Below are 25590 nucleotides of genomic sequence, written 5' to 3'. Positions count from 1 at the left end.
AAAACCTAGTAAAGTGGAATATATGCATCAGAAATTCCTTGTCTAGAAATAAAAATCCAAAGAAATGAGCACCTGTGTTCACCAAAAGACATATCCAGAATGTTCATAGCAGCACTATTCATAACAGCCTCAAATTGGAAACTACCAAATGGCAGTTAGTTGTGGTGTGTTCACATGTTGGAGAATGAACAATCCACAACTACAGACAACATGAATAAGTCACACAATCACACCAGGGAGCAAGAGAAACCCAGTCACAAAACACTACACACTAACTGATTCCATCTATAAAAAGTACAAAAACCTGCAAAACTACTCTATGATGTTAGCAGTCAGGATAATGAGTACCCTGGAGGGGAGTAGTGACTGGAAGGAAACAGGACATGGTGGGGGGTGCTTTCGGGTGCTGGTCACACCTCATGTTTCTTCATCTGGATGCTGGTTTCACAGTCGTGTTCAGTTTGTGAAAATTCATCGAGCTGTATAATTATGATATACACCCTTTCTATATGTTTACTCTGTCAATAGAAAGTTTTGTTTTTACAAAGTGCTTTCTTAAAGAAAGATGTGACTCCTCACCTTACAAGGTTATTTGGAAGCTTTTATGTCCAGCTAGGAACCCAAAATATCAGTGTTCTACCTAGACGGAAAGAAGGCTGGGCTTGCAAGCATGTGGAGAGTGTCCCTGAGGCCTGGATGGACCTACCCCCAACCCTGGAGAAGAGGGAGAAAAGAAGGGGCAGGTTGTTTATCTACAGCATGTATGGAGACAATTTGTCCTTAAAGAATAATGTGTCTGCCCAGAAGCCTTTCTTCAGTTAAGTGCAGAGGAGCAAATAGTACCCCATCCCTGTTCTCTACGGCAGGGCACTTCCTCCTGGGCTGGAACATCTGCATTGATTGTCTGGTGGTTTATTCCATCATTTTTTCCCTGGTTGCCTTTCAAGATGCTTTGGAGCTGGCCATGCTGAAGAAACCTTGCTCCCCCATCCCTGTCATCTACTCTGCAAGTGTCTGAACCCAGACGAGGAGGGCAGAGCCAAGCTATTTACTTGCCTACAGGCCTTTGATCAGAAAAATAAGTAACAATGATGCCTGTTTGTCTGCAGGTGAAGCAAATCATGGAGGAGGCTGTCACCAGGAAGTTTGTGCATGAAGATAGCAGCCACATCATTGCTCTGTGTGGTGAGTGAGTGACTCGGCGATAGTGGGAGGTGGGTTTAGAATTGAGAATACTGTGCTGGGGCCAGAGAAAGATGAGTCCTCAGGCTTAGTAGTTCTCAAATCTAGCTGCAAGTCAGGATCAACTCAGAAGCTTTCAAAATCTCCTTGGGCTGCATCCCACCTACTGAATCAGGATCTCCAGGGCCCAAGAATCTATATATGTTTATTTCCTTCAGTCAGTAGTTGTCAAATTTTACCATGCATCAGAGTCATCGGAAGGGCTTGTTAGAACACTGATTCCTGGGTCCCAGCCCTGGAATTTCTGATTCTAGTAGGTCTGAGGTGGGCCTGAGAATTTGCATTTCTGACAAGTTCACAGATGATGCTGGATGCTGCTGGTCCAGGGACCACACTTGAAGAACAACTGCCCTAGGTAATTTGGATTTGGGTACCACTGCTCTGGTTTATCGTTGCTTTAACTTTAGGGAAGAGTTTGTGCTTTTGGGTGCTTTCTGTGCCACAGCTACTTTCTAATTAATCCCACCTGTGTTGCTCCAACATCCCAACTCTGCAAGCACTTGATTGGATGCAAAATAGCATGAGTGTAGGATAGCAGGATAGCCAAAGCCTTCTCACCTTAGAAGGAGAAAGTCCATAATAAAGCATAGGTTCCTCTTCAACGAGAAGACTTTTGCTTTTGTAGGAGCCAGCCTGTCTCTCCACACAATGGAGTTTTCTTGGATTTCCAAAATTTGACCTTCCTTTCAACTCCCTTTCTGAAGGGACAAGGAGCCATTTGCCATCTCTATGTTGTTTTCCTTGGCCTTTGAGATTGTGTTTGGGGTTCATGGAAGAGAGGTTGTGTATTTCTTTTTTTTTTTAAGTCTTCTTTAATTTCTCTCAACAGTGTTTATAGCTTTTTCTTCTTCTTCTTCCTCTCCCCAAAGTCCCCCAGTACATAGTTGTATATTCTAGTTGTAGGTCCTTCTAGTTCTGCTGTATGAGCTGCTGCCTCGGCATGGCCTGATGAGTGGTGCTAGGTCTGTGCCCAGGATCTGAACCGGTGAAACCCCGGGCCGCCAAAGCACAGCACATGAATTTAGAGGTTGTGTATTTCCGAGAGGAAGGAATGAAAGGAGCAGATTAGGGAAGGGACACTTTTTGACAGTAGTGTGATGAAGCAGAAGGAGCTGCCCTTCCTGTCAGTCCAGCAACAAATACTGAGGGCCCACTAGGTGCCAGACACTGTTCTCCAGGTGGGGAAACGGCAGTGATAAAATGGACATTCTCTGCCCCAGGGGCTTACGTTCTGTGGGGAGACAGAGAGAAAACAAATACACACATAAATGTGTCCTCTAATAACAGGTTTGATAATAGTTATGAAGGAAAATAAAGCAGAGAGGTGAGGGAGGGCGATCGGGGAAAGGCCTGTGGGCAAAGCCTGAGTGACTTTCAAGTGACTCCTAGTGCTCTGCTTGCTTCTTAAGTTGGGTTGGACAAATTTCTTAACTTCTGTCACCCTCAGTTTGCTCCTCTAAAAACAGGCCAGTGATTCCCACATCAGGGAATTTTTGTGTGGATTGAGATGATGCATGTGAACATTGCAAGCATAGCATTGTAAGAGTTCGGAAAATGTCTGTCTTTCCGTCTCTTTTGGATGTTGAGGCTGAAGCTAGATTTGCAGGATTTGAGTTCCCACCATGTCCCTTTTGAGTTAGTTTCCCCGGTTCTTTGAGATGATGTAATGATTCCCAGGTTTACAAAGAGCAATCAGATCTCACCTTTTCTTGGGTAGAACCTATGCTAGGGTAAAAAGGCTGCTAGTCTTGCAATAAATGGCTTTGAAGAATATTAGAACTCTACTCCTTTCCACCTGTGCTGTGTTCCCCTGACGTCAGCCACTGTCTGGCCCTGTCACCAGGAGGGCTCTGCTGGTGGCCCGCTTATGCAGGACTTAGTGCTAGGCTTTGTCCAGAGCACACACAGCAAGCACAGAAAACAGAATAAAATTGTGCAAACAGCTTGTGCATGGGCACCACACGTGGGTGGCCATGGGGGAATGGGGGAAGAGAGGCAGAAAGAAAAGCTGTGGGCGTTGCACATTCAGGCCAATTAGGGTGAGAAGGAACTATCAGCTCTCCTCTGATCAGCCCAGGGGCCCCCGGGAACCAGTGGGGCTTTCGCTTTTGTCTCCTGCCTGGAAGCCCAGGGCCCTTTCCAGCGGGCAGGGATATCACCCTCAAAAGGAGTGAATCTTCTACTTTCAGCCAGTTTCGGTTGCAGAAATAGAACAAGGGTCTGTAAAATAGACCCGAGTCTCCAGGGTTCTAAAGTCAGCCCAGGAGCAAGAGGAGCTCTATTCTGCTGGATCTCTGGAGGTGCCTTAGGTCCACAAGGGCAAACTTCAATGCCCACAGGGTCAGAAGAGAAACATCCACACAGGAAGCTTGCAGAGTGTGAGACAGCAGGCGGTGGTGGGGACCGGGGTGAACTGGCTGGCACTTGCCCTGTTTGAGGGAGGCAGCCCACCGCTCAGCTCCTGCGGGAATGCTGACCCAGGCTTGCCATGGCCCTTGTTTTATTTTAAGAGAAGCCAGCAGTCTGGATTTTTATATGAAATTTCCCAGTTTTTAAATGCTGATAACTAATTCTTATTACAAAAAAATGTGTGGGCCAATCAAAAGGCGTCTGCAAGCCTCTGCCAGTTTGCTGTCTCTGCCATGGGCTCGATGCAGTCACTGAGGGGATCATCAGCAGGAGGGGCTGCCAACAGTATAAAGCTAAGTCAAGCCGGGGCATCTGAGACCCATGGAAAAGGAATCCTTACACTTTGTCAAAATTGGTGTTCAGTGGTGAAATAGATCCCACTTTGGGCTCAAAATAAGATTGGTTTAAAGCAGTGATTATCAAGCTTTTTTCCTGCCTGCCAGCCATTTCCCTGCATCACAAAATGGAATCATAATTAGGGATTCCTGGGGGGAGGCAGAGGGAAAAATAGATATGTATTGCTGGAAAGCTACACCCCTCTGACTTTTTGGAGATTTTGATATGCCAGTCTCCTGCACCCCCTGGAAAAATGCATTTTTAGTCCAAAGTAAATCCAGCCTTATGCTGGGTCTTGCTGTTGTCCCAGCCATGTCCAGATTTCAGCTTTGTTCTGGGAGAAATGGGAGTGCAGAGAAGGTGCTGAGAGATCCGGAGCCTAATGAAGGCTGTGGAGACTGGATTCACCATGGAGTGACCACATTCCCTAGAGCTTTGGGGAGTGCGGGCGCCCTGGGCTCCTCCGCTCTGCCCTGGCCCCTCTGTTCTTGGCCGAGGAGGGCTTAGGGGTGACTGAAGAGGGCAGGGCCTGGGCAAGATGTGCTTCTCTGAGCTTCCTTAGAGTACAGACATTTGGACTGGAAACAGTACCTTCCTGGAAAGCCTTAGAAATAGAGCTGGAGAATCCCTGGATCAAGACCTGGTGCTGGGCAAACCCAAGAAAGTTGCTCGAGACCCAGGTTCCCGTTACCCACAGGGAGCAGTGAAACTCCCAGGCCTGGGGAGAAATGTGCATTTCTTGTGTGTTTGCTGTGGTTGTTCCTAAACCTGTCTATCCAGAAGTCAGTCAGGGCCCTACAGGTGGAAACTTTGTGAGGAAGCTTTGTTGGCAACCCCGGCTGGCTGGGAGGGGTCTCTGTGCTGTTCTCTTACCACAGAGCCTGGCTGAGGTGCTACTCTGAGGCAGCCACCTCTGAACCCTCAGGCTAGGACCAGTGTGACTGCCCCTCCCGCTGGCAGAAGGTGGGGCTTGGAGAATAGGCCCAAACCTACCACTGTGGGAGACAGTTCTTTGATATCTCCTCATTACCTTAAAAAGTTGGGTGAAGGGGCTGGCCCCATGGCCGAGTGGTTAAGTTCGTGCACTCCGCTGCAGGCGGCCCAGTGTTTCGTTGGTTCGAATCCTGGGCGCAGACATGGCACTGCTCATCAAGCCACACTGAGGCGGCATCCCACATGCCATGGCTAGAAGGACCCACAGTGAAGAATATACAACTATGTACTGGGGGGCTTTGGGGAGAAAAAGGAAAAAAATAAAAATTAAAAAAAAAAAAGTTGGGTCAAGTTTGCATTTTGCTCTATAATATGGTCTTTGAAACTTTTATTTTAATATGAAGACTTACTGCTGAATGAAATTAATGTTTCCTGTTTTCCCTGTGGTTCTTGAACCCCCAGGGGTAGGCTGATATCTCCTGCCATCCTTTTCCCTAGAGAGCACGGCGCTTTAACTTTTGCTTGTGGGCACCTCAAGGTCAGGGTTAAGCAGCAAACTGTCCCAAGTTTTGCCTTTGAACTCTGCATTTGTGATAGTAATGTATGTGCTTTAGAGGGCACAGTGCTCTCTTCCCGTCAAGGAGTCTGAAGTAATTTAGGCATCAATCCATGAGAGCTGGAGAAGCCGCTGTTTCTCTGCCTCCACAGTATTTCTGTTTGCTGTATTCTGATTGGGTGCTGAGGTTGGATTTTAACCTTTGGTAGACAGAGTGGGTTTACAAGGTTCCTGGTCCACAGAGAGGTTCCTGGCCTGGCAGAGCAGGTTGTCAGACTCATAAATGTCTCCTCTCCCACTAGAGGCATTGGGGGCAGGGCCCAGGACAGACTGGGCCAGCCCTGCCCCTCAGTCACCAGGTTCCCTGCCCTCCTGTCCAGATGGTCAACTTGAGGGTTGCTTCAGGCTGAGGATGAGCTGTAATGGGAGATGGGGGTGGAGTCTGTGGATCTGGGAACAACATCAGGGCTTTATTAACCCGCTGTCTGTTGCTAAGCAGCTTTCATTAGCCAGGAAGGTCGCTGCAGTAAGCTCCTCTGGGGAATGGCAAGGAGATGCTAATGAGCTGGGAGAGAAGCAGGTGCTACGGAAGGATTGCATCCCACCTGGGATATTGCAGCCAGAGATATTTCAGCACATTTTGAGATTCAGACTCCAGGCAGTTTTTAGCCTATCTCTTTTCAGTGAAAGAGATTCCCTCTCTCTTCTTCCCACCAGCACTGAATGAACAGCTCATTCCCAGGACATCTGGCTTCTCCCTTCCATCCGGAAATGACTGACTAGAAAGGAAGGCCCTCTGGGGAACTGGCTCCCCTCGGCCTGTCTTGGGGCATGGCTGAGGCCATGTGGTAGTGGTCTATAGCTGAGACTTTGGGGTTTGACAAACCTGGGTTCACATACCTGTGACCATGGCCAGTTATTCAGCAACTCTGATCTGATCCTACCCCAGGTGGATCTAAGGATTAAAAGGGTGATGCAAGTAAAGCACAAAGCATGGAGCCAGGTATGCAGTAGGTACTCAATAAATGTTACTACCATCCTCACCACCAGTGATATTCTACTTTGTTCTTGAAAGTGATCTTACAATCTTCCCCATAAAGCCTCCTAGAACCTCCTCCAGGATTCCATCTGGGAATCCTTGTTTCTGGGAATTTAGGGTATCTGGATGATCAGAGAAATTTGTACTCCAGGAACTCAGGGAATTTGTTAATATTAAGAAATTATTATTAACTTTTTAGGTGCAATAAAGGCATTATGTATGTGTTTTTAAAAGAGTCATCTTTTAGAGATACGTATTGGAATATTTATAGATAAAAACATATAATGTCTAAAATTTGCTTCAGAATAATCTAGGCATAAGGGAAAAAGTAGTTGGAGGTGGTATAACTGAAACAAGATTGGTCATGACTCGATCACTGCTTAAGTTGGGTGATGGGTACATGGGGGTTCATTATATGATCTTCTTTACTTTTGTATATATTTGGAATTTTCCATAATGAAATGGTGTTTAAAACAAAAAGAAGGAAGAGGGGGAGGAGAGGGTGGGAGGAGGAAGAGATAGAGACAGTGAGTACACGCAACTTTCTTGAAAAATTTTTCATAAAGGGGAGCAGCTCAGTGGTTCAATACCTAAATGAGAATGTAGGGCCAAGGGAGGAGGTGGTGGTGGTGTTTTTTTAAGCTAGAGAAATTACAGAATGTTTACGTACAAATGGAAAGTATCTAATATGGAAAAATTAAAGATATAGGAAAGAGAAGGGATGTTTGCTAGAGCGATGTCCCTGGGAGGTGAAAGGGGCTGAAATCCAGTGTGCAGGTAGAAGGGGTGGCCTTAGACAAGAGCACAGCCAGATCATCTGTGGGTGCAGGAGGGAAGGCAGGGCATGGGCATCAGGTGCAGGGAGGAAGGGCACCAACATTCACAATCACTTCAGTGTGCTAGGCAGTATCCAAGGAGCCTTTTGCACCTCTGCATACGCTGTTTTAGTCAGTCAGCACTCATTCAAGTGGGACCTGTTCTCTTGCCTAATTGCAGCTGAAGCTCAGAGAGATTTAGTGGTTTGCACAAAACCAAATAGCTAGTAAAGAAAGGAGCCGGGGTTTGAACCCACATCCGTCTTGCTCCAAAGCTTGCACTGCCCAGGGATGAGTCTACCCATGAGGACTACCTAGGAGTGGAGCCTGGAGGTGTGAGGCATCGAGAAGGAGTTGGCCTTCATGGAGACAGCTCAGGTCACCGAACAGTAGACTCATGGTGTCCAGAGATACTCTGGGGGAGAGTAGGTCCCTTGCCAAGCTGGGTGAGGCTGGCACTGGCCTGGTTCCCTGGGATGCCACTGAGTGCTGTGCATATAGACCCTGCCCTGCACTCCCAGCGGGCAAGGAAGGTGGGTATGTATGGTACGAATTTCATTTCCCTCACCTCCTTGGTTCTGGAATATCAGGGCAGTACTTTCTTGTTTTAGGATATTGAACAAGGCTTCGTGCCCTCCCAAAACTGAAGCAAACAGCCAGCATAACCAGTGCTGGCTAAGAGAAAATGTACCCTAGTTACCATAGAAATGCTTGTTCCAAGTGGAGGCAGCCGGTACAAATCCCTGGTTGGAAATAGCCGGAGGGAAGTGGGGAGGAGAGAGGCGGATGATGCCTGGCCTCGCCTCTTTGCTCGTCCCACTTCTTCTGCTACAGATGAAACATTGACTTCCTCCATTAGCAGTTGGAGGGAGTTCCTGCTTAAAAAGAGGCTTGGGGCCAGCCCAGTGGCCCAGTGGTTAAGTTCTCACCTTCCACGTTGGTGGCCCTGGGTTTGCTGGTTTGGATCCTGGGCACGGACCTACGCACCACTTGTCAAGTCATGCTGTGGTAGGCGTCCCACATATAAAGTAGAGGAAGATGGGCATGGATGTTAGCTCAGGGCCAGTCTTCCTCAGCAAAAAAGAGGAGGATTGGTGGCAGATGTTAGCTCAGGGCTAATCTTCCTTTAAAAAAAAAGAGGCTGCCCATCCTGCCCATCCTATCCATTTATCTTTAGGGTGGCCGTTCCTCTCCTGGCAGTCTTGGTTCTACCATCCAAGGCATTTGGCCTGTAAAAATTCTGCTCTGAGTAGTGTCCCTAAAATTCCAGGAGCAAAAAGGGGCTCCATATGTGACTGGCTGCTCCACCCAGCGCTTTCCTCACTTGGGTTCTGTTTGGCAACTACAATTCAACTCCCCCATGGCACAGATGGCAGCTGGCCGAGGTGGGGGAGCAGGGGACGCTTGCCACACCTGCTCCTCCCATTCCCAACCCCTTCTGGCTCAGAGCCGTGGGCCTAGCCTTCACGTCAGGCTGGGCTTACTCTGGATGCTGTGTCCTTATATGAACCAAACTGGCCTAGTTCTCTGAAAGCCATTCAGTGCGTCCACCTATTACCAGGCTGACCGGAGGCTGGTCTTGTCCAGGCCCCTTGGCTGCTGAGCATAGCTTTAAACGTAGATATGCACTTGAGAGCCAGGGTTGTTTCTGAGGCCCTCTGGGCTGATTGAGGACCCTTCTCAACCACTGCTGCATGTCCTGGGCAGCCATGGCTTTAGTCCATTCTTGTGGGCTCCTGAGGTACCTAAGCCTGTCCCAGTCCACTGAATTGTTTTTCTGGTCCCTGCCCAGCTCAGTCACCTGTGGCTGCCCTAGGCAGAGCCCAGGTGCTCCTATGGAGGCGGGGAAGCAAGCCGATTGAGAGACCCTATTTGCTGAGGGAGCTGGTGAAGGAGTGGGTGCCCATGGACAGACTCAGTTTTTCTGAGTTTTGTGAGTTTTGATTCACGTCCAGGTTGGAGAGAGTCTCTGGCATCGTCTCATGATAGAATAGTGGTTTCTGGGTTACGTGGTCACCTACTTTTTTTCCTTTGGAATAAGATTAGCCCTGAGGTGACATCCACTGCCAATCCTCCTCTTTTTGCTGAGGAAGACTGGCCCTGAGCTAACATCCTTTCTCATCTTCCTCTACTTTATATGTGGGACACCACCACAGCATGGCTTGATAAGTGGTGCGTAAGTCCATGCCTGGGATCTGATCCGGCAAAGCCTGGGCTACTGAAGCAGAACATGCAAACTTAACCACTACACCACCAGCCAGCCCCAGGGTCACCTACTTAAGTAATACAAGTATTATTTTGAATTGGTAATATATTTGCCTAGTTCAAAAATCAAAACTATACAAAAGATATACAGTGAGAAGTCTCACTCCTTTCCCTGCCCCCACTCACCCACCCCCCCTCCACTTAATAATTCCCACACAGGTAACCACTAACACTTTTGTTTCTTGTATATCCTTCCAGAGTCTTTTTATACTAGTAAAAAACATTGTATTTGTTTATCCCACCCTTTTTGTAATCAAAAGGTATTATGCAGTCATACCATTCTGCATCTTGCTTTTGGAGATCTTTCCACTGTGAGTTCCTAGAGCATCCTCATACTTGTTCAGAGTTGCCTAATATTCTACTGTATGAATGTACCTTTTCTACTTAACCTGTCCGCTATTGATGGACAGGTAGATAGTTTCCATTCTTTTGCTGTTATAATGATGTAACCCTGCAGTTATATCTGTAGGCTAGATTCTCAGAAGAGGGGTTCCTGGTTCAGAGGTTATTTGCAATGTTGATAGATAGTGCCACATTGCCTCCATGAGACTATACCAGTCAGCTCTCCCTCCAGCAAGGTCTGAGAAGATTCAGTAACTTCCCAAGTCCCTTCCATCGCTAACTTGCTGATGTCTTCTCCATTCTAAATTGGACTCCTTGGAATGGTTAAATCAGTATGGAAGGGGTTTGTGGGAGGAGGTCCTTTCACATTCCATTACCATTTGTGGTTTCCAGCCCATTTAGCATTTGTTAAGTCCGATAACTTAATAGACTTTAGGGGCATGTCAGAGGCTGGTGAGGGAGAATCCCAGGGCTGGTCTGGGCCTGTACTTCCCAGCTTTTCCCAGGGAAGATGGTGCCAGGCCTTTTAGGGGAGGGGGGATGTCCACAGTACGATGCTAGAGTTAAATTGGTACTACTCCTGTCGGCTCAGAGTTGCAGTTTCCTGATCCTTACTGTCAGTGGGATGGGATGACAGAGTACCCTGCGTTCATCTGGCACCATAACTCTGAAGGCCACCAGAAGAACAGGATAGGGAGTGAGGGGCTCATGTTTGTGGAGTCATGTCTCTGTTTCTCTGTTTCAATTCATTCACTCAAATGACCAAAAACATTGATTTCTATTACTTAGTATGCATCATTCCCATGTGAAATGAGCTGAAGGATGTCAGGGCTTTCTCATCCCTCTTCTGGTACATTCATAGTGGCAGCAGGTGGTGCTGGCACCCACTGGGACAGGGGTCCTAAGTCCTTCATGGCTGGGGGACCAAGGCCCATACACCTCAGTTAGGAGGCTGGGTTCAGCTAACTTGGTGCTTTAGCTGTGATAGGCATCAGCTGCCACAGCCCTTCCTCTTGGGGATGGGGTCAGGGTGGCCATCTGGGGCAGGAAGGGGAGTAAAGTCCTAGAGTCTCCTGCCTAGTCCTCTCGGCCTTCAGTCAGGAGACAAGGCCTCTGTCTGGACTTCTCCCTGGGGAAGGGTGCTTGACAGTCTGTGAGGGGCCCTTCTTGGGGAGCAAGGACAGCAGGAGAGCTGGACGTTGTTGCCGGTGGCTCTGCAACTGCGGTTCCAAGTGTTGTGGTCACTGTATATTGGAGGGCAGAGGGGAGAGCCTTTATGTTTGCATCTCAGAGTTTTGATCAGTGGGAATGTCTGTTTCTGTTCAACCCAAAAGTCTTAGAGCAGGGGTTCTTAAACATTTTGGGGTCAGGTGTCTCTTTTAGAAGCTAAGAGCCATAGATCCTCTATCCAGAAAAAAGCACTCACCTAAGCATGCTGGAGCACACCAACAATTTTGTATGCAGTTTTGGGGGTCCTTGGTGCCCCAGAATCCCATCAACAAATCCTCTTAGTATAGTAGTTCTCAATTATTATTAGTGTTGTTATTATTCTTATATTCTTATTTTGCCTACACACTGCACACAATAACATTTTTCATTGCATTTGCTGATTCTTTGTGGGGGACAGCCCTGTAGGAATGGGGAAGGACAAGTGTAGTTTGAACAATCACTAGCCAGGGAGCCCAGGGAACTGGGTTAAGAATATCTGGCCTAGAAGATCATTTACTTTGCTTGGAAAGTAGAGGGATGAGAGGGATCTCTCCTTTCCCAGGCATTACCTGACACCTTGCCTGGGTTTCACAGAAGGAACTTAGGGGCCATGAGCGGAGCAGGGGGGACTGGGTGTGCTGTTTGGGCTGCTCTCAATATTCCCTACTTGCAGTAATTGCTGAGGAATGCCTCCTCTCACCCTAGAGAACCCCGAGGCCTATGCTCAGGGCCTGCCTGGGAGGGTGAGTGAGGCCACGTGGGATGGGAATGCCACTGCCTTCCATTCCCAGACTCCCCAGCCTGGCTGCGTTTGCAGTCGCCTGGGGAAGGTGGGAAGGCTAATGACTCATTATCCCAGCAATTAGTCACATCACGGAGGCACATGATTCCCTGCAGGACTGGCACCACCTGCTGCCATTCTAGCCGTGTTCAGTGCTGCCTCTCTCCTGCTCTGCTTGGAGACTGCAACCCCAAGAAATGAGGACCCCCTTCCTACACATGTGGACTTGTAGCTGCAGCACCCCTGGGACCAAGAGACTGGGACAAAAGGGTCTCTTGCCTGTACACCCCAGGGTCATACAATGCCCCCATATGCCCCATACACACGTGGTCCATATAGGTAGGTCTCTTTGAGTACGCATGTGGACACAGACGTGTGAACATGCTGTGAAAGAAAGGCTGCATCTGGTAAAATAAAGTCCTCTGAGGCTTGAGCAGGGAAGAGCTCCAGCAGGAAGTTCCCGGGAGAGGGAGGGGTCCTGCGTTGTTTCCCCTCCCCTGGGAGCTCCCACTGAGCTGGCTGGCTTCCAGGTTGGCCTCAGGGACTCTCCAACTTCCTGACTTCAGTACAAGAGAGCCAAACAACACTTACGGGACCGCAGTGACTGGCTGTCAGTTACTAAAAATGAAGGCAAAAAACAGGTGAGAAACTGTTTTCAGTGATTATTTCCTAAGTCCAGGTTTCATATTTTAACTACATTAGTCACAATAAACTTGACGGGGCCTTGATTCCCATGTTTCTAAGAGAACAGCATTTCCATCTACCTCTGGGGCAGCCTGTGATCCTGTCTCCAATGTGTCCTCTCTTCTCCCTGCCAGGGAGAGGTCTTGCAAAAACCCAGCCCTTACAGGTTAGCTGTAGAACAGGATCTCAACAAAAAGGAGTAAGGAGCCAGGAACCGACATGGATCAAGTGCCCTACATGCCAGACCCTGGGGCCAGGGGTTTCTGTCTTTCACCTCTTGTAATGTCACCCAAGTTTTCAGATCCTGGTCTCTAGCACAGTACTGTTTTCTTCTGTGTGAAAAGAGCGCTTGTGAAGTGAGGGAAACACCTCCTCCCACCTGTACCCCCCCAACATACCTGGGGGAGGTGAAAGGGGCTCTACCAGGGTTTAGGGCCGTGGATCCTAGTTCTGGCTCTGCCTCTATGTTTCTGTGATCAAATCCCTTCCCCTTTCTGAGCCTTTCCCTCCTCACTTGTAAAATAGTCAGCTTGGGGCCAGCCCCAGTGGCCTAGTGAAGTTTGGCACATTCTGCTTCGGCGGCCCAGGTTCGGTTCCTGGGCTCGGCATGCTCCACTTCAGAGGCCTGAATTTGGTTCCAGGATGCAGACCTACACCACTCTGTTAGCAGCCATGCTGTGCTGGCAGCCTGCATACTAAAAAATAGAGGAAGATTGGCGTGTATGTTAGCTCAGGGTGAATCCTCCTCAGCAAAAAAAAACAACAACAACAAAAAACAACCACCTTGGCCTCAATAATGGCGAAGCCCCTCCTTCCCACACATATACACGCTAATATTTTTAGAGTCTATATAAGCCCAGGGCCAGTCCGTCCCCTCGCCAAATAAGCCTTTCTTTCCTTCCTGTGGCATCTGTCTGCGGTAAGCATGATCCAGATAGAGTAAGCCTAGCCCCTACAACCATAAATGAATGGAGGGAAGCCCTCCCGGCATGGGAAATAGAGATCTCTCATTGTCGGCTGTTGGGCTCATCACTAGTTTAGGGGCCGCTGTTGGGCCTGATCTCTGCCGTGGCTTCATCAATATTTCAGCTCCTTCTCCAGAGCCCTGTTCCTTAGCAACCACATTATCCATGCTCTCCAGGAGGGCTACTGGGCTGTGTGCTCCCTGGCCCCCTGTCCTGTAGGTGCTGTCCATGTTTGTCCTCGTGGGCAGGGGTGGAGCCACCCATGCCAACTGGAACTGGCAGCTTTGGTCCTCACAACCCCAGGGGTGATGTCACATACGGAAGGCATGTACACACAGGCGAGGGAGAGGGACGGCATGGCATGTCAAAGCCCCCACAGGAGAATTTTGTAAGGAGGTCAGGATATCTCATGGGCCTGCCTAAGATGACCCCGCACCCCGTAGCCTAGCGTGGGTCAGGGCTTGCCCTTGCCCCTCTGCTGTCCATAGGGATGAGGAAGAGGGGTGCTCTCCCTTTCCCCCTCTTGCCCAGGCTCAGGTGCTGGTTCCCTTTGTGGCCTAGGTGCTGTGGAGGTTTGCCTTCTGCATCAGCTGAGACGCCGTGCCGCTGGCTTCCTGCGCAGTGACAAGATGGCGGCCCTGTTCACCAAGGTGGGGAAGACGTGCCCAGTGGCTGGGGAGATTTGCCACAAGGTACAGGAGCTGCAGCAACAAGTAGAGGGCAGGTGAGCCCTGCGCCGGCTCTCCCTGCCCCCCGCTTTCCCCCTGTTCTTTTCACTTAGCATTTGCTACATCCCAGGCTGGCTTCCTGGGCCCGTTTCTTGCAGGGCCTCTTGGGTGAGGAACCAGCCTAAGAGTGGGAGTTGGTCTCTTTCAGGCACAAGGCCCTATCCCCCGCTTTAAACCCCTATCCCAGTCAGTCCTCTGGGTTCTCACCTTGTGGCACCAAACCCCACTCCCAGTGCCACCAGTCTGGTGCTTACGCCCTCACGCCCTTGCATTCCTGAAGCCCACCCCCTCTTTGCAGGAAGGCCTCAGGGGTCAGCCAAGAGGCCCTGCGAAGACAAGCCTCTGCCAGCGGGAAGGCCCCGGCCCTCAGCCCACAGGCCTTGAAACACGTGTGGGTACGCACAGCGCTCATTGAGAAAGTGCTGGACAGGGTTGTGCAGTACCTGGTGGAGAACTGCAGGTGAGTGCCCTCCCTGGGGCCCACCTCCTGAACAGTCCTTCAGCCCACCCCTCAGCATGCTGGGCTGTCCACGGCAGTCTATAGGTGTGTCCCATCTCCTCCTGTAGCCCTCTGAAAGCGTGGACCACACCAGGCACCCCACAAAGCTCAGTCCTTATAGATTCATTTCTTCTTGGTGACTGACATGGATTTGGTCTTTGTGGGGATGTTCTCATATGGTGAGCTTGACCGCCCTGTAATGAATCCTCTGTCTCTCTCCCCCGGCAGCAGGTACTATGAGAAGGAGGCGTTACTGGCAGACCCTGTGTTTGGCCCCATCTTGGCCTCTCTTCTAGGTGAGCCTGAGAGCCTGTGCTGGGCCAATGGGGGCGGAGGGGCAGGTGCTGCGGGGGCACCATACAAGCTCGCTGTCCCTGTCTCCACAGTGGGACCCTGTGCCTTGGAGTACACCAAGCTCAAGACAGCCGATCACTACTGGACTGATCCCTCTGCTGACGAGCTGGTCCAGAGGCACCGTATCCGGGGTCCCCCTAATCGCCAGGACTTCCCTGCAAAGCGCCCCGCCCTAGGAGTGGGTGTCCATCTCCCCAACCCTTGTGCTCATCCAGGATGCCCATGGGCCTGTAGGAAGGGGCAGCTGGCCTCTGTGCTCATTGCAGACATAGGCTGTTCTTTGGAGATGCCCCATGGTAGTGGCCACCCTAGGAGAGCCATTTCCCCACACTGGCACTTACATCAATGCCAGGAGCACACAGCTGGTCCGTGTCTGGAGAGCACAGGGTGGCTGAGAACAAACGAGGGGCAGGATGGACCCCCAGGGTCAGCTAGAGAGGGTCTGCCTGGAAGCCTAGGGTTCTTAACCCCCAAGGCTGATTTCCCAGGGCTAGGGGCTGAGCTGTGACTTGCTGCACAGATCCGGAAGCGTCACTCAAGTGGCAGCTCTGCGGAAGACAGATTGGCTGCCTGTGCCCGCGAGTATGTGGAGTCCCTACACCAGAACTCGAGGACGCGGCTGCTCTATGGCAAGAACAACGTGCTGGTGCAGCCGGTAGGAAAGCTTAATGCCCACCCCTTATCTCCCTCCTCTGAAGGCCCCAGGACTGGATCCTTCTGGCCGCATCTGTCTCTTTCCTCAGGGGCTTGACCAGACAGAAGGGGGAGAAGGGCCCTGCCCCCCACTTCACTGTTTCATACGCCTCATGCCTAGTCTTGAGCTGGCGGGAGCCAGGACTGGCATGTGCTCTGGCTGAGAACCAGGCCGTCCAGGGGCAGAAAGGGCAGCCAGCAGGCAGGGTGAACGCCCAGCTTGGGTAAGCTGGAGCACCTGGCATCCAGGAGGCCAACAGGACAGAGCCAGTGGCACCAGGCCAGCCAGGGAGAGATGCCCAGATCTGTGTGTGGCTCAGGTTCTCCCCTGCTTCTGCCTGACTCCCAATCCAGGACCCTGTGACTGCCCTAGCTTGGCCTCCTCTGCTCCCACCTGGAGCTCTTTTTCCATCGGCCATCCCTGGGAGCCTCTCAGCTCCTCATCATCTCTTGTCTTCTGGCGTGTCTCCTCCCTGTAGAAGGAGGACATGGAGGCTGTCCCTGGCTACCTCTCCCTTCACCAGTCTGCAGAGAGCCTAACTCTGAAGTGGACCCCCAACCAGCTCATGAACGGGACTCTGGGGGACTCCGAGCTGGAAAAGAGGTGGGGGCTTTAGGACTTCCTCCCAGGAGCCAGGGAAGGGAGTGGGGACTTGCCCCCAAGCAGGGGGATGTAGAGACCCAGGCTGCTCCAGGAGGCAGGTTTCACTCTTTATCTGGATGCCAAGAATTACAGGGAGAGGCTGCCTGGAGAGATTCCCAAGCTCTCTAAAATCAAGCCAGGCCTGGTCATGAAGGGTTTACCTGAGCCAAGCTCTAGGCAGCTGAGACTGCCAGGCTCTGTGCCATGAAGACAGCATGGGGCCCAGAGGGACATGGCTGGCTGAGGTCACTTCTCAGCTATAATCATCCTATTTCAGGGTAGTTTCATGGGTCTTGGGGCCAGGAGATGAGGAAGGCGGGATGGCAGGTCTTGGAATACAGTGACACTGATCTGGTTTCTTTCTAGTGTTTACTGGGACTATGCCCTCGTTGTGCCCTTCAGTCAGATTGTCTGCATCCACTGCCACCAGCAAAGTGAGCCTCCCTTTCTTGGGCACAGGGATGAGGGGAAAGAGACTGTCTTCTCCCGGCTGCATATTGTGCATGGACATCTTGTCCTCTTCACATTGTCCCCATGCTTCTTCAGCCCCACTGTTGTCCTGCCCAGCCTGGGGGCCTGGCCAACTGGCCTCTGGTGATGGCCAAGAGGTCTCCGGGAGGCCCTGGCCTCACTCGCCCATGTTCACCCCACAGAGAGCGGCGGCACGCTTGTGCTGGTGAGCCAGGATGGCATCCAGAGGCCACCGCTGCACTTCCCACAGGGAGGACACCTGCTGTCCTTTCTGTCTTGCCTGGAGAATGGGCTTCTGCCTCGAGGACAGCTAGAGCCCCCGCTCTGGACCCAGCAGGGGAAGGTACCTCAGGGCTTGGGAGGCTCTGGATGAGGAGATGTGTGAGGTGGGTTCTCTGCCCACCTCTCTTCCTTTCCCCGCATGGAGTTCTTAGGAACAGCCTTGGGTGGGACCCTGGGTCAAACTCTGCTCTGGACAGGCTGCCCACCCACCCTCCCTCCACAGGGTAAGGTGTTCCCCAAGCTGCGGAAGCGCAGCAGCATGCGGTCCTTGGACATGGAGGAGATGGGCGTGGGGCGGGCTGCAGACTACGTGTTCCGGATCATTTACCCTGGCCACAGGCACGAGCACAGTGAGTGTCTCAAACTTCATCATGGAGGAGGAGAGAAAGACGCTCAGGGAGGTGGGGGAGTGCAGCGTCACCCAGGAGGGGCAGCAGGCAGAGTCCACTGACCAGGCCAGGTCAAGACAAGAGGGTCCTTACTTAGCCCCTCAGCTGGACCTTTTACCCACAAGTCATCCCTCTGAAAAGTTGCCTTTCTTCTACCTAGCAGTCTTCCCCCTACCTCGTCACCCAAGAATCTTGGCTCGGCAGATCCAGGCATCACTGTATAATATTCTCTTAGGCATCCTTTCATGCACTGCCCCAGGAAAAAAAAAAAGTGACAAGACTAGAAATAGAAGGTGGAGAACTCTCCATTTCTCCTCAGCCTGCCGCCTGACTTCCACAGGGCGGCCTGTGTGTGGGATCAATGCTTCTTTTCGGATGGTGCAAACTGTTCACTGACTGCACTAGAGCCAGACCCTTGTCAAACCGGCTAGTGATGAGAGGAGCTTTGGCTGGAGTAGGGGGTGCATCTGAAGAGGGTGAGACTTGGAGCTGCCCAGGGGGCTGAAAGGTGGTTTGGCTCTTATGGTTCCTGTCCTGCCTGGATGTACACTCCTGGGCCCGAGGGGGCCTGTCTGTAGGTATCTACCAACTCTAGACTTCCCTTTCTGGTCAGAATGCTGCTGCTCTCCATGGGTTTCTCTGGGCCAGACTCACTGATCTTCAGGATGAGGTCAGGGAATTTGCCAGTCCAGAGCATTTATTGCCAACCAGACCACCTGCTCCCTAAATTTCCTAACTTGTGCCAATAGGTTGTCAACAAGTCGTCTCCATATTAGCAGACACATTACTCAGACTGCAAACACACAGCCACAGCACAGTGGCGCTAACAGGCTTGGAGGGCACAAGACATGGGGATCTCCCTCCCCTCCCAGATTGCCTGACTAGGAGACATATCTTTTGCCAGAACGTGTTTGGAAATCTGGCATTTAATTGCTGGCTGCTGCTTTGCTTAGATTATTTGGTCTCCACTCCCCTCTTCAAGCCTTGGCATTTCCCAATTTTGGTTACTTTACTTTAAGGACCACACTACCCTGGGAGGGCGAGCCAGGGCACTAAGGAGCTGAAACCCAGCAGGTGATTCAGGCTTCTTGAGAGCAGCTCTTGGAAACCCTTGGAGGAGAAATTTGGATTTACAGTCTGAAAGGAGGGATTTAGGGTAATCTTCAGGTGTGGTCCAGCCTGATCATGACACAAGCTGAAGAACGATCAGGATCCGTCTGCCAACAGTCATGCCCAGCCTTGCCCAGGGCTGGGGAGCATCTGAGCTGCTGGCCTGTCCCAACCGGTCCCATCTTTCACTACCCACATCAGTTCTCTCTCTTCCGTTCTTCCAGAGAGGGCCTCCTCCAAAGAATGGAGCCCTGTAGCTGCCGCCGTCCCCTCACTTTCTTCCACTCTCTCCCCGGTAAATCATCAAAAGACACTCAGGTCCTCTGTTCCCCTTTTCCATGCCCTGCAGGCTCAAGGTGACCCAGACTCCAATCCGCTCCCCATAAGGAGGGAGTCCGGTCCCTCCTGCCTGGGAGCAGGGTCCTCATGCCTCTGCCTCTCTCGCTATTCTCTTTGAGCAGTCACTATTAACTACCACCACCTAGCGGCCAGCCGCGCGGCCTCGGTGGACGATGATGAGGAAGAGGAGGATAAACTACACGCGATGCTCTCAATGATCTGCTCGCGGAACCTCACAGCTCCCAATCCGATGAAAGGTTTTTATCCCTCACCCTCTCTCTGACCCACCCCATCCCCTGCCTCACCCCCCTGGCCCACCTGCCACCCACTGCAGGGGCTCAAACGGCAGTGTTGGCATTATGGGACTTGCAGCTAGAGTGGTTCCCTTTCATCAGGAGGCAGATCAGGGAGGGCAGAAGGAGGCGCTGGTAAGAAGAGGGGACAGTACAAAGAACAGGGGGCTCTGGGCTCCCCATGGAGTTTGTAAGGAGAAGCCTTCAAGCCTGAGAGGGAAGAGATCTGCTGGTGGGAAGGTCCGATTATCAGGTTGCCTCTTAGGAATCCTGATTGGCTCTCTGAGCCTTGTTCCCACTCCTGGGAGTCATGCTGGCAAACCCAAGACTGTCTTTTTCTTTGTCTCCTGTTGGTGGGAAGACCGGCCTCTGGGTCCTGGGCTTCTGACTCCTGACTTAATGGAAATAGGACAGAGGTACCAGGCCCCACCTGGCCAGGGATAGGGGCTGGACAGCTCGTGCAGATGAGTCCTGTGGGTCAGGTGACAGTTTGGGGCCACCATGGAAAGAGACCCAGGACTCAGTTTACCTAGCAGGCCTGAGGGCTCCAGAAGGCACCACCTGGTGCTTGAACATGAGATCTAGAAATATCTGTGCCTAAGATATAAGACAGGTGTGTTCCCACCCTCACGGACCTGAGTCCATGGTTGCAGCAGTCCCTTCATCATAAACAGCACAGCACAGTGCCCATCACCCCTCGGCGTTTGTTCCTCTGCTCACCTCCCATCTTTCTCATCACAGAGCGAGGCTAGTGGGGAGGGAACCCCTCTGTGTTCTGGAGAGTGATTAGCCAGGGGACCCTGAGGGCTGGGCTGGGGTGCTCACAGGAAGATGGGTCAGGAAGGGCTGAGGCCAGCTCTCTTAGACTTTAGGGGAACTTCCCCATCCCCACCCATTCCCTTGCCACAGAATTAATTTCTTCTCCCCTTTCTCTGCCCTTGCAGAGGGTGTCTAAGAATATGCGACCCTCCTTTTTGCTTCCACAAAGTTCTGCCACAGAGCCCAGTACCTTAGCCTAGCCACCAAGCCAGTAATAGTCTCCTTGTCCCTGGCAACCAAGTCCCTGGTCTAGAACACACCTAGCACAACCCTGCCAGTCGCTCCCTTACCCACCAGCTGCCTGCCCTTGTGCCTCCCCTCCCTCCCAACCCCTTCAGGAGGACCTGCAGGCCAGCCCGGGGCAGGGAACTCAGGGGAGCCTCACTTCTGATGTTTATTGCCTGCACATGGCCTGCCGTCTGGTTCCTTGAAAACCTGGGCTTGGGGTTGATATGTGGGAAGCCTGAGTCCAAGCAAGGCCAGGAAGCCCCTTCCTACCCCACAAATTGGCAGTCAGGCTGGAGACTAGGGCCGGGGGTGGGACGTGTTCCAGCAGAGCCCCTGTCTTGGCAGACTTGGCGATAGGAATTCCATCCCTGACTAATCTTAGGGCTGAAGCCTCCTGGGTCAGAGAAACCTCTAGGCCCAGAGGATCCAGAGGCCTCAGGGCTTGCCTGAGCATCCTTTTGGGTAACTTGGGGGCCAGACCAATCCAGTAGACAGCCCTTGGGCCCCCAATACTTGGGAAAGGGGAAGAAGTATGAGCAGAACAGCAGGTGGTTGGGAAGATGGTGTGGAGCCCCCACCTCCACTCCAGTCCATAATGACAACACTGTGGAGTCCATTCTGCTAGCTGTTGCTTTTCAGGCCTGCAACATGCTTGACTTGCGCATGTGAACCAAGTGGCGGGTGTCCAGACTCTCCTCTCCTTCCCCTTGTCCCCTCCTTTTCCTGCTGCCTCCCCACAGAGCAGAGATGCTGTTCACTCTAATTCTGCTCCAGGCCAGGCACCTTTCACTCGGAGTCTTAGGGACTGTGGGGTTCAACCACCCTGATTGTTTTGTTTCAAACTTTCCTCATGCTCAGAGGAGAGAGTCAGAGTCAAAGCTGGCCCAGCAGACCCCTTGTCCAGCCTCCTGCCCCTTACCCAGTCACTCCAGAGCTCCAGCTGTCTGCACTGGGTTAGTTCAGAGATGCAGTGTTCAAGGCTGGCTGGTTCAGCTCCTTCCTGGAGAATTAAGGTGAAGAGCATTGACCCAGGAGACTTGCCTTGGTTGGGCCCTGCTTTCTGGGCTTGAGCTCATTTCCCTGTGTGCCCACCTTCCACCCTCTGCACCTGTCACCCCTCCCTGCGTGCCCACCTGCTGCCTGCTGCCTGCCTGGGCCTGCTCCCCGCCTGGTGCCTCCCGCAACTGGCCTCTCCTGCCTGCTGCAGGGGCATGAGCTGGGCTCCTGCCCTACCCCACCTGCATTTGTCCCCTCCCTCTTCCCAGAGTCTCGGGCATGGCTTGCAACCCCTCACTCCCAGAGCTGCACCAAGTATGTTCCCTTAATTTGCCTCCTGGTGGAGCTGAAGGGCCAGATATCTACAATAATCCTAGCCATGGGTCTGGGAAGAGAGCCCTGGGGCCAAGACAGAGCAGCCCCTAAAGGGCCTGGAGGGGGCTCAGCTCAGCCCTGCCCACTGAGACACACCCAGAGCTGGAGTCTGGCTCCCACAAAAACCAGGCCAAGGTCTGCTCCAGACTCATAGCAGGCCAGAGCCCAGGCCATGGTTTGCAGAAGAAAGTACTGCTTGAAAGAAGTCTCTTCACACACACAGAGCTTTCTTTCCTTGTTCTTCTTTGCTCTTCTCTGCTCTCTCTCCCTCCTGGCGTCATCTCCTAGTCCTTTCACAGCCTGCCCTCACTTTGCTTCATCTTCGTGGCTCACTGGACCTGCCAGGGTCCCCCATGAGCAATGCCCTGCCCCGCTTGGGTTCTCAAGGGTCTCGAGGTCTGATTCAGACTAGCTGGGCTGGCTGAGAAGGCTCCGTCTGCGGGTGGTGTAGATGTGTCCAAGGAGCTGTTTTCTGAGGCTCCACTTGGACGCATTCTTGTGGATGGTGGAGCTGTGTGCCCAGCCACTGCCTCCATCCCCACCATGGCCTGACACCCCTGGGAATTTTGCCCTTCCTGCCAGGTCCCCTGTGTGTTTGTAGGAGGCCACCGTGCTGAGTGCAGTCAGGCTTGGCAAGGATGGAGAACTCAAGAGGAACCCATGCGAGCTGGCAGCAGGGGCGCTTGGCCTGGACAGGGAGCACTGCTCCTCATTAGCCACTAGCCACTGTGGGCCAGGACAGGAGGACAGGTGCCTGGGGGCCCTCGGGGGCTTTGATCGATAGAGAACCCTGGCTTGAGAAGATTCAAAGTTTGTAGTGTTTTGGGCATCTTCCTGCAAATCTGAATTTGCCCAAGAGGACCAGGCTGAATCCTCAAAGGCCAAGCTAGCTGGCGGCATTTAGAGAGCTCAGGCTTTTGTTGTTCCTTCTCTTTTTTTCTTCTCCCTCTAGTGTTTATTCCATTGCTGTTAACAAGATGGAGAGAACAGACACAGTCACCCACGAGTCGGTCAAAGTATTTCATCATGTACAGAAAGACTCGGTGGAGGCTGGGAAGTGTCAGGCACCCTCCCTCTCCACCGTTTACATCTCTGTGCTCTGAACCAAGCAGGCAGCATTCCTGCGGTTCTCCACTAATGGGTGGCTTCATGCTACAGCCCAGAGCTCACACCTGGGCACAGAGGTGGACATGCTGCAGGGTGCTTAGGGGAGGAGGTCTGCCAAGCCCTCACCATGGCCCCCTTCCTGCCCCCAGATGCTGGCGACATGATCGAGATGCAGGGCTTTGGGCCCAGCCTGCCAGCCTGGCACCTGGAGCCCCTGTGCAGCCAGGGCTCCTCCTGCCCCTCCTGCTCCACCAGCAGCTCCCCATATGCAACCCCCAGTCACTGCAGCTGTGTCCCCGACCGGTGAGTGGGCAGGGCCTGGAACACCAGCTTCCTGGGGGTGTGTCTGTTCTTGTGCGTGTATCAGTCTGTCCTTAGGGGCTGTGTCACTTGCCTGACAGGGTGGCCTCATGTTGGACAGACCTGGGTTTGAATTTCACTCCTGCTACCCATGTGACTTTGGCAAATTACTGAGTTTCTATGAGCTTCTACGTTTCTGAGCCTCAGTTTACTCATCTGTAAAATGGGGATAATGCCACCTGCTTCTTAAGGTACCTGTGAGGACTAAATGAGGTCTGTAACCCATGTGAGCACCCAGAGCTGGGCCTGGCACATGGTAGGTGCTCAGGACTTGTGAGCTCCTCTTCCCAACATGGATGTAGATCCTCCATTAGGCTGTACGTCTAAGGTCACGCAACAGATCTGAGCATCTGCCATGTGCCAGGAACAGTATGTGAATGGCGTTTGTATGAGGGTCATGTGCCAGCACTTGATGCTTTTGCTGGCTGCTTTCTTTTACCTGTTACTTCATTTTTTACCTCTTATTCCTGATGAGCCTGAGATGGTTCTCTCCATTTTCACATGAGGAAACCAAAATTCACTAATGTGAAGTGAAGTTAGTTGCCCAAGTTCCCCTGGGTGGTTGGGGACCAGGCTGGGGCCCTGGGAGCTCTACCCGGAGTGGCTGGCAGGGACAGGGATGTGGATCCTGCTCCCTGTACCACTCCAAGTGCCTTACCTGCTCCCAAGCCAGAATGTCCTTCATTTTCAACCTCCTCCCACCAGAGGGGCCATAGGCCCCTCTCCTCTGAGCCCAGTTGTTTCCACAGGTTGCCACTCAGGCTACTGTGTGAGAGCATGAAGAGGCAGATTGTGTCCCGAGCCTTCTATGGCTGTAAGTGTGGGGTGAGGTGGGGCTGCAAGGGGCTGGGGTGGGAGCTGGGGGAACCACGTGGTCACAGCCTCCTGGCTCCCCCGACTCCACAGGGCTGGCCTACTGCCGCCACCTATCCACGGTGCGGACCCACCTGTCAGCACTGGTGCATCACAACATCATCCCGCCCACCTGGCCCCCAGGGGCCTCTGGGGGCCTCACCAAGGATGTGTGGAGCAAGTATCAGAAGGATGAAAAGGTGCACACTCTGGGGGGCTGGTGCCAGAGGCCAGGTCAAGGGGCTGGAGGTGCAGCAGTGAGTGCAGAGCAACCTGCTCTGGGAGCAGCTTCCACAGACCAAATAGGCATTCAGATAAAATGTAGTAGGGTCATGGTTGACTGATGGTCTTGGAGTGGCCCGGGTCACCATAGGATCTTAGACAGCTGGGACTGTGGGTTTCCATGGGACAGGGCTGGACTGGTTCCGTTCTGCTTCCACATTACTCCACAACCTTGGGCAAATCTGTGTCTCTCTGGACTCCACTGCCTGCCCTAGAAGGGATGGGGTTGAAATAGATCTCATCCAGGTCTAATCTGGAGTGGAGAGGACATGACTACCCTGAAGAAGGGTTTGCTGGGCTTCAACGGAGTGACTGAATCACTGTCTCCAGCCCTAGCTCTCTTTGGGATGGGGTCACCTAGCTTGGCTGCAGTGATGGCAGGCACAGTCTTTCCTCTTTGGGTCCCTCAGAACTACAAAGAGCTAGAGCTGCTACGGCAAGTTTACTACGGAGGCGTGCAGCATGAGATCCGCAAGGACGTCTGGCCCTTTCTGCTTGGCCACTACAAGTTTGGCATGAGCAAGAAGGAGATGGAAGAGGTAAGGGGAGCCTGATCCCATGAAGATAGGGAGATGGGCAGCCAGGCCAAGGGACCCCCAGGTGGGGTCTCAGAAGCTTCAGCCTCTTCCCAGCCAGAAAGAAACATGGCAGAGGAAGGTGTTAGGAGAGCAGCCCCACCGTCCTCACCCCTAGGCCCGACCCTAGTCTCCAGGTGTCCCAGGAGGACAGCTACAGAGGAGAGCCTGGTGCACCTCTCCCTCCATGGTCATGGTGTGGTCTGAGTACAGGTGGACTCAGCGGTGGCAGCGAGGTACCAGTGCGTGTTGGCAGAGTGGAAGGCCTGCGAGGTGGTGGTGAGGCAGCGGGAGCGGGAGGCTCACCCAGCCACACTCACCAAGTTCTCCTCAGGCAGCAGCATCGACAGCCACGTGCAGCGCCTCATCCACCGAGATTCCACCATCAGTAATGACGTGAGCCAGACGGGACCTGGGGGGTGCTGGGGCAGGGACCACCAGTATTTTATACGCAAGAGTCCTGAGCACCGGCCTGACCTCTAGTCCTCACTGGCAGTGGAGCCCTAGGAGAATAGCTTAATGTATCTGTGTCTCATTTTCTTCCAGGGAAAAATGGGATGACTGTCTCCCTGCTGCCCACTTCTCTGGGTATTGCAGGAATAAAATGAGATAGTACATT

At 52.4% G+C, this 25590-nt stretch overlaps 1 protein-coding gene across 6 annotated transcripts in view; it reads left to right on the top strand.

Annotated features, from left to right (window-relative positions):
* The window catches only part of SGSM2 (small G protein signaling modulator 2), a 35320-nt gene that overhangs the window by 3244 nt on the left and 6486 nt on the right, over window positions 1–25590 (top strand). For 2 of the 6 annotated variants that reach the window (XR_006890638.1, XM_046675797.1), the window contains exons 2-17: window positions 1110–1185; window positions 14138–14300; window positions 14603–14764; window positions 15032–15099; window positions 15190–15335; window positions 15678–15812; window positions 16330–16454; window positions 16860–16927; window positions 17147–17307; window positions 17470–17596; window positions 19207–19341; window positions 23052–23205; window positions 24012–24076; window positions 24169–24314; window positions 24807–24935; window positions 25185–25367. Coding sequence is in view for 5 of the 6 variants with exons in the window: in XM_046675797.1 (XP_046531753.1) it covers window positions 1110–1185; window positions 14138–14300; window positions 14603–14764; window positions 15032–15099; window positions 15190–15335; window positions 15678–15812; window positions 16330–16454; window positions 16860–16927; window positions 17147–17307; window positions 17470–17596; window positions 19207–19341; window positions 23052–23205; window positions 24012–24076; window positions 24169–24314; window positions 24807–24935; window positions 25185–25367 (2043 nt within the window). In the remaining variant the exon portion in view is untranslated. Of the gene's footprint in view, window positions 1–1109; window positions 1186–1536; window positions 1598–14137; window positions 14301–14602; window positions 14765–15031; window positions 15100–15189; window positions 15336–15677; window positions 15813–16329; window positions 16455–16859; window positions 16928–17146; window positions 17308–17469; window positions 17597–19206; window positions 19342–23051; window positions 23206–24011; window positions 24077–24168; window positions 24315–24806; window positions 24936–25101; window positions 25368–25590 lie in introns of those variants that run through there. The other 4 variants (XM_046675799.1, XM_046675801.1, XM_046675798.1 and 1 more) reach the window with 4 other exon arrangements.

This window comes from Equus quagga, chromosome 11, assembly GCF_021613505.1.
Source record: "Equus quagga isolate Etosha38 chromosome 11, UCLA_HA_Equagga_1.0, whole genome shotgun sequence".
NCBI classification, from domain to species: Eukaryota; Metazoa; Chordata; class Mammalia; order Perissodactyla; family Equidae; genus Equus; species Equus quagga.
This window is presented reverse-complemented; position numbering and strand designations above follow the sequence as displayed.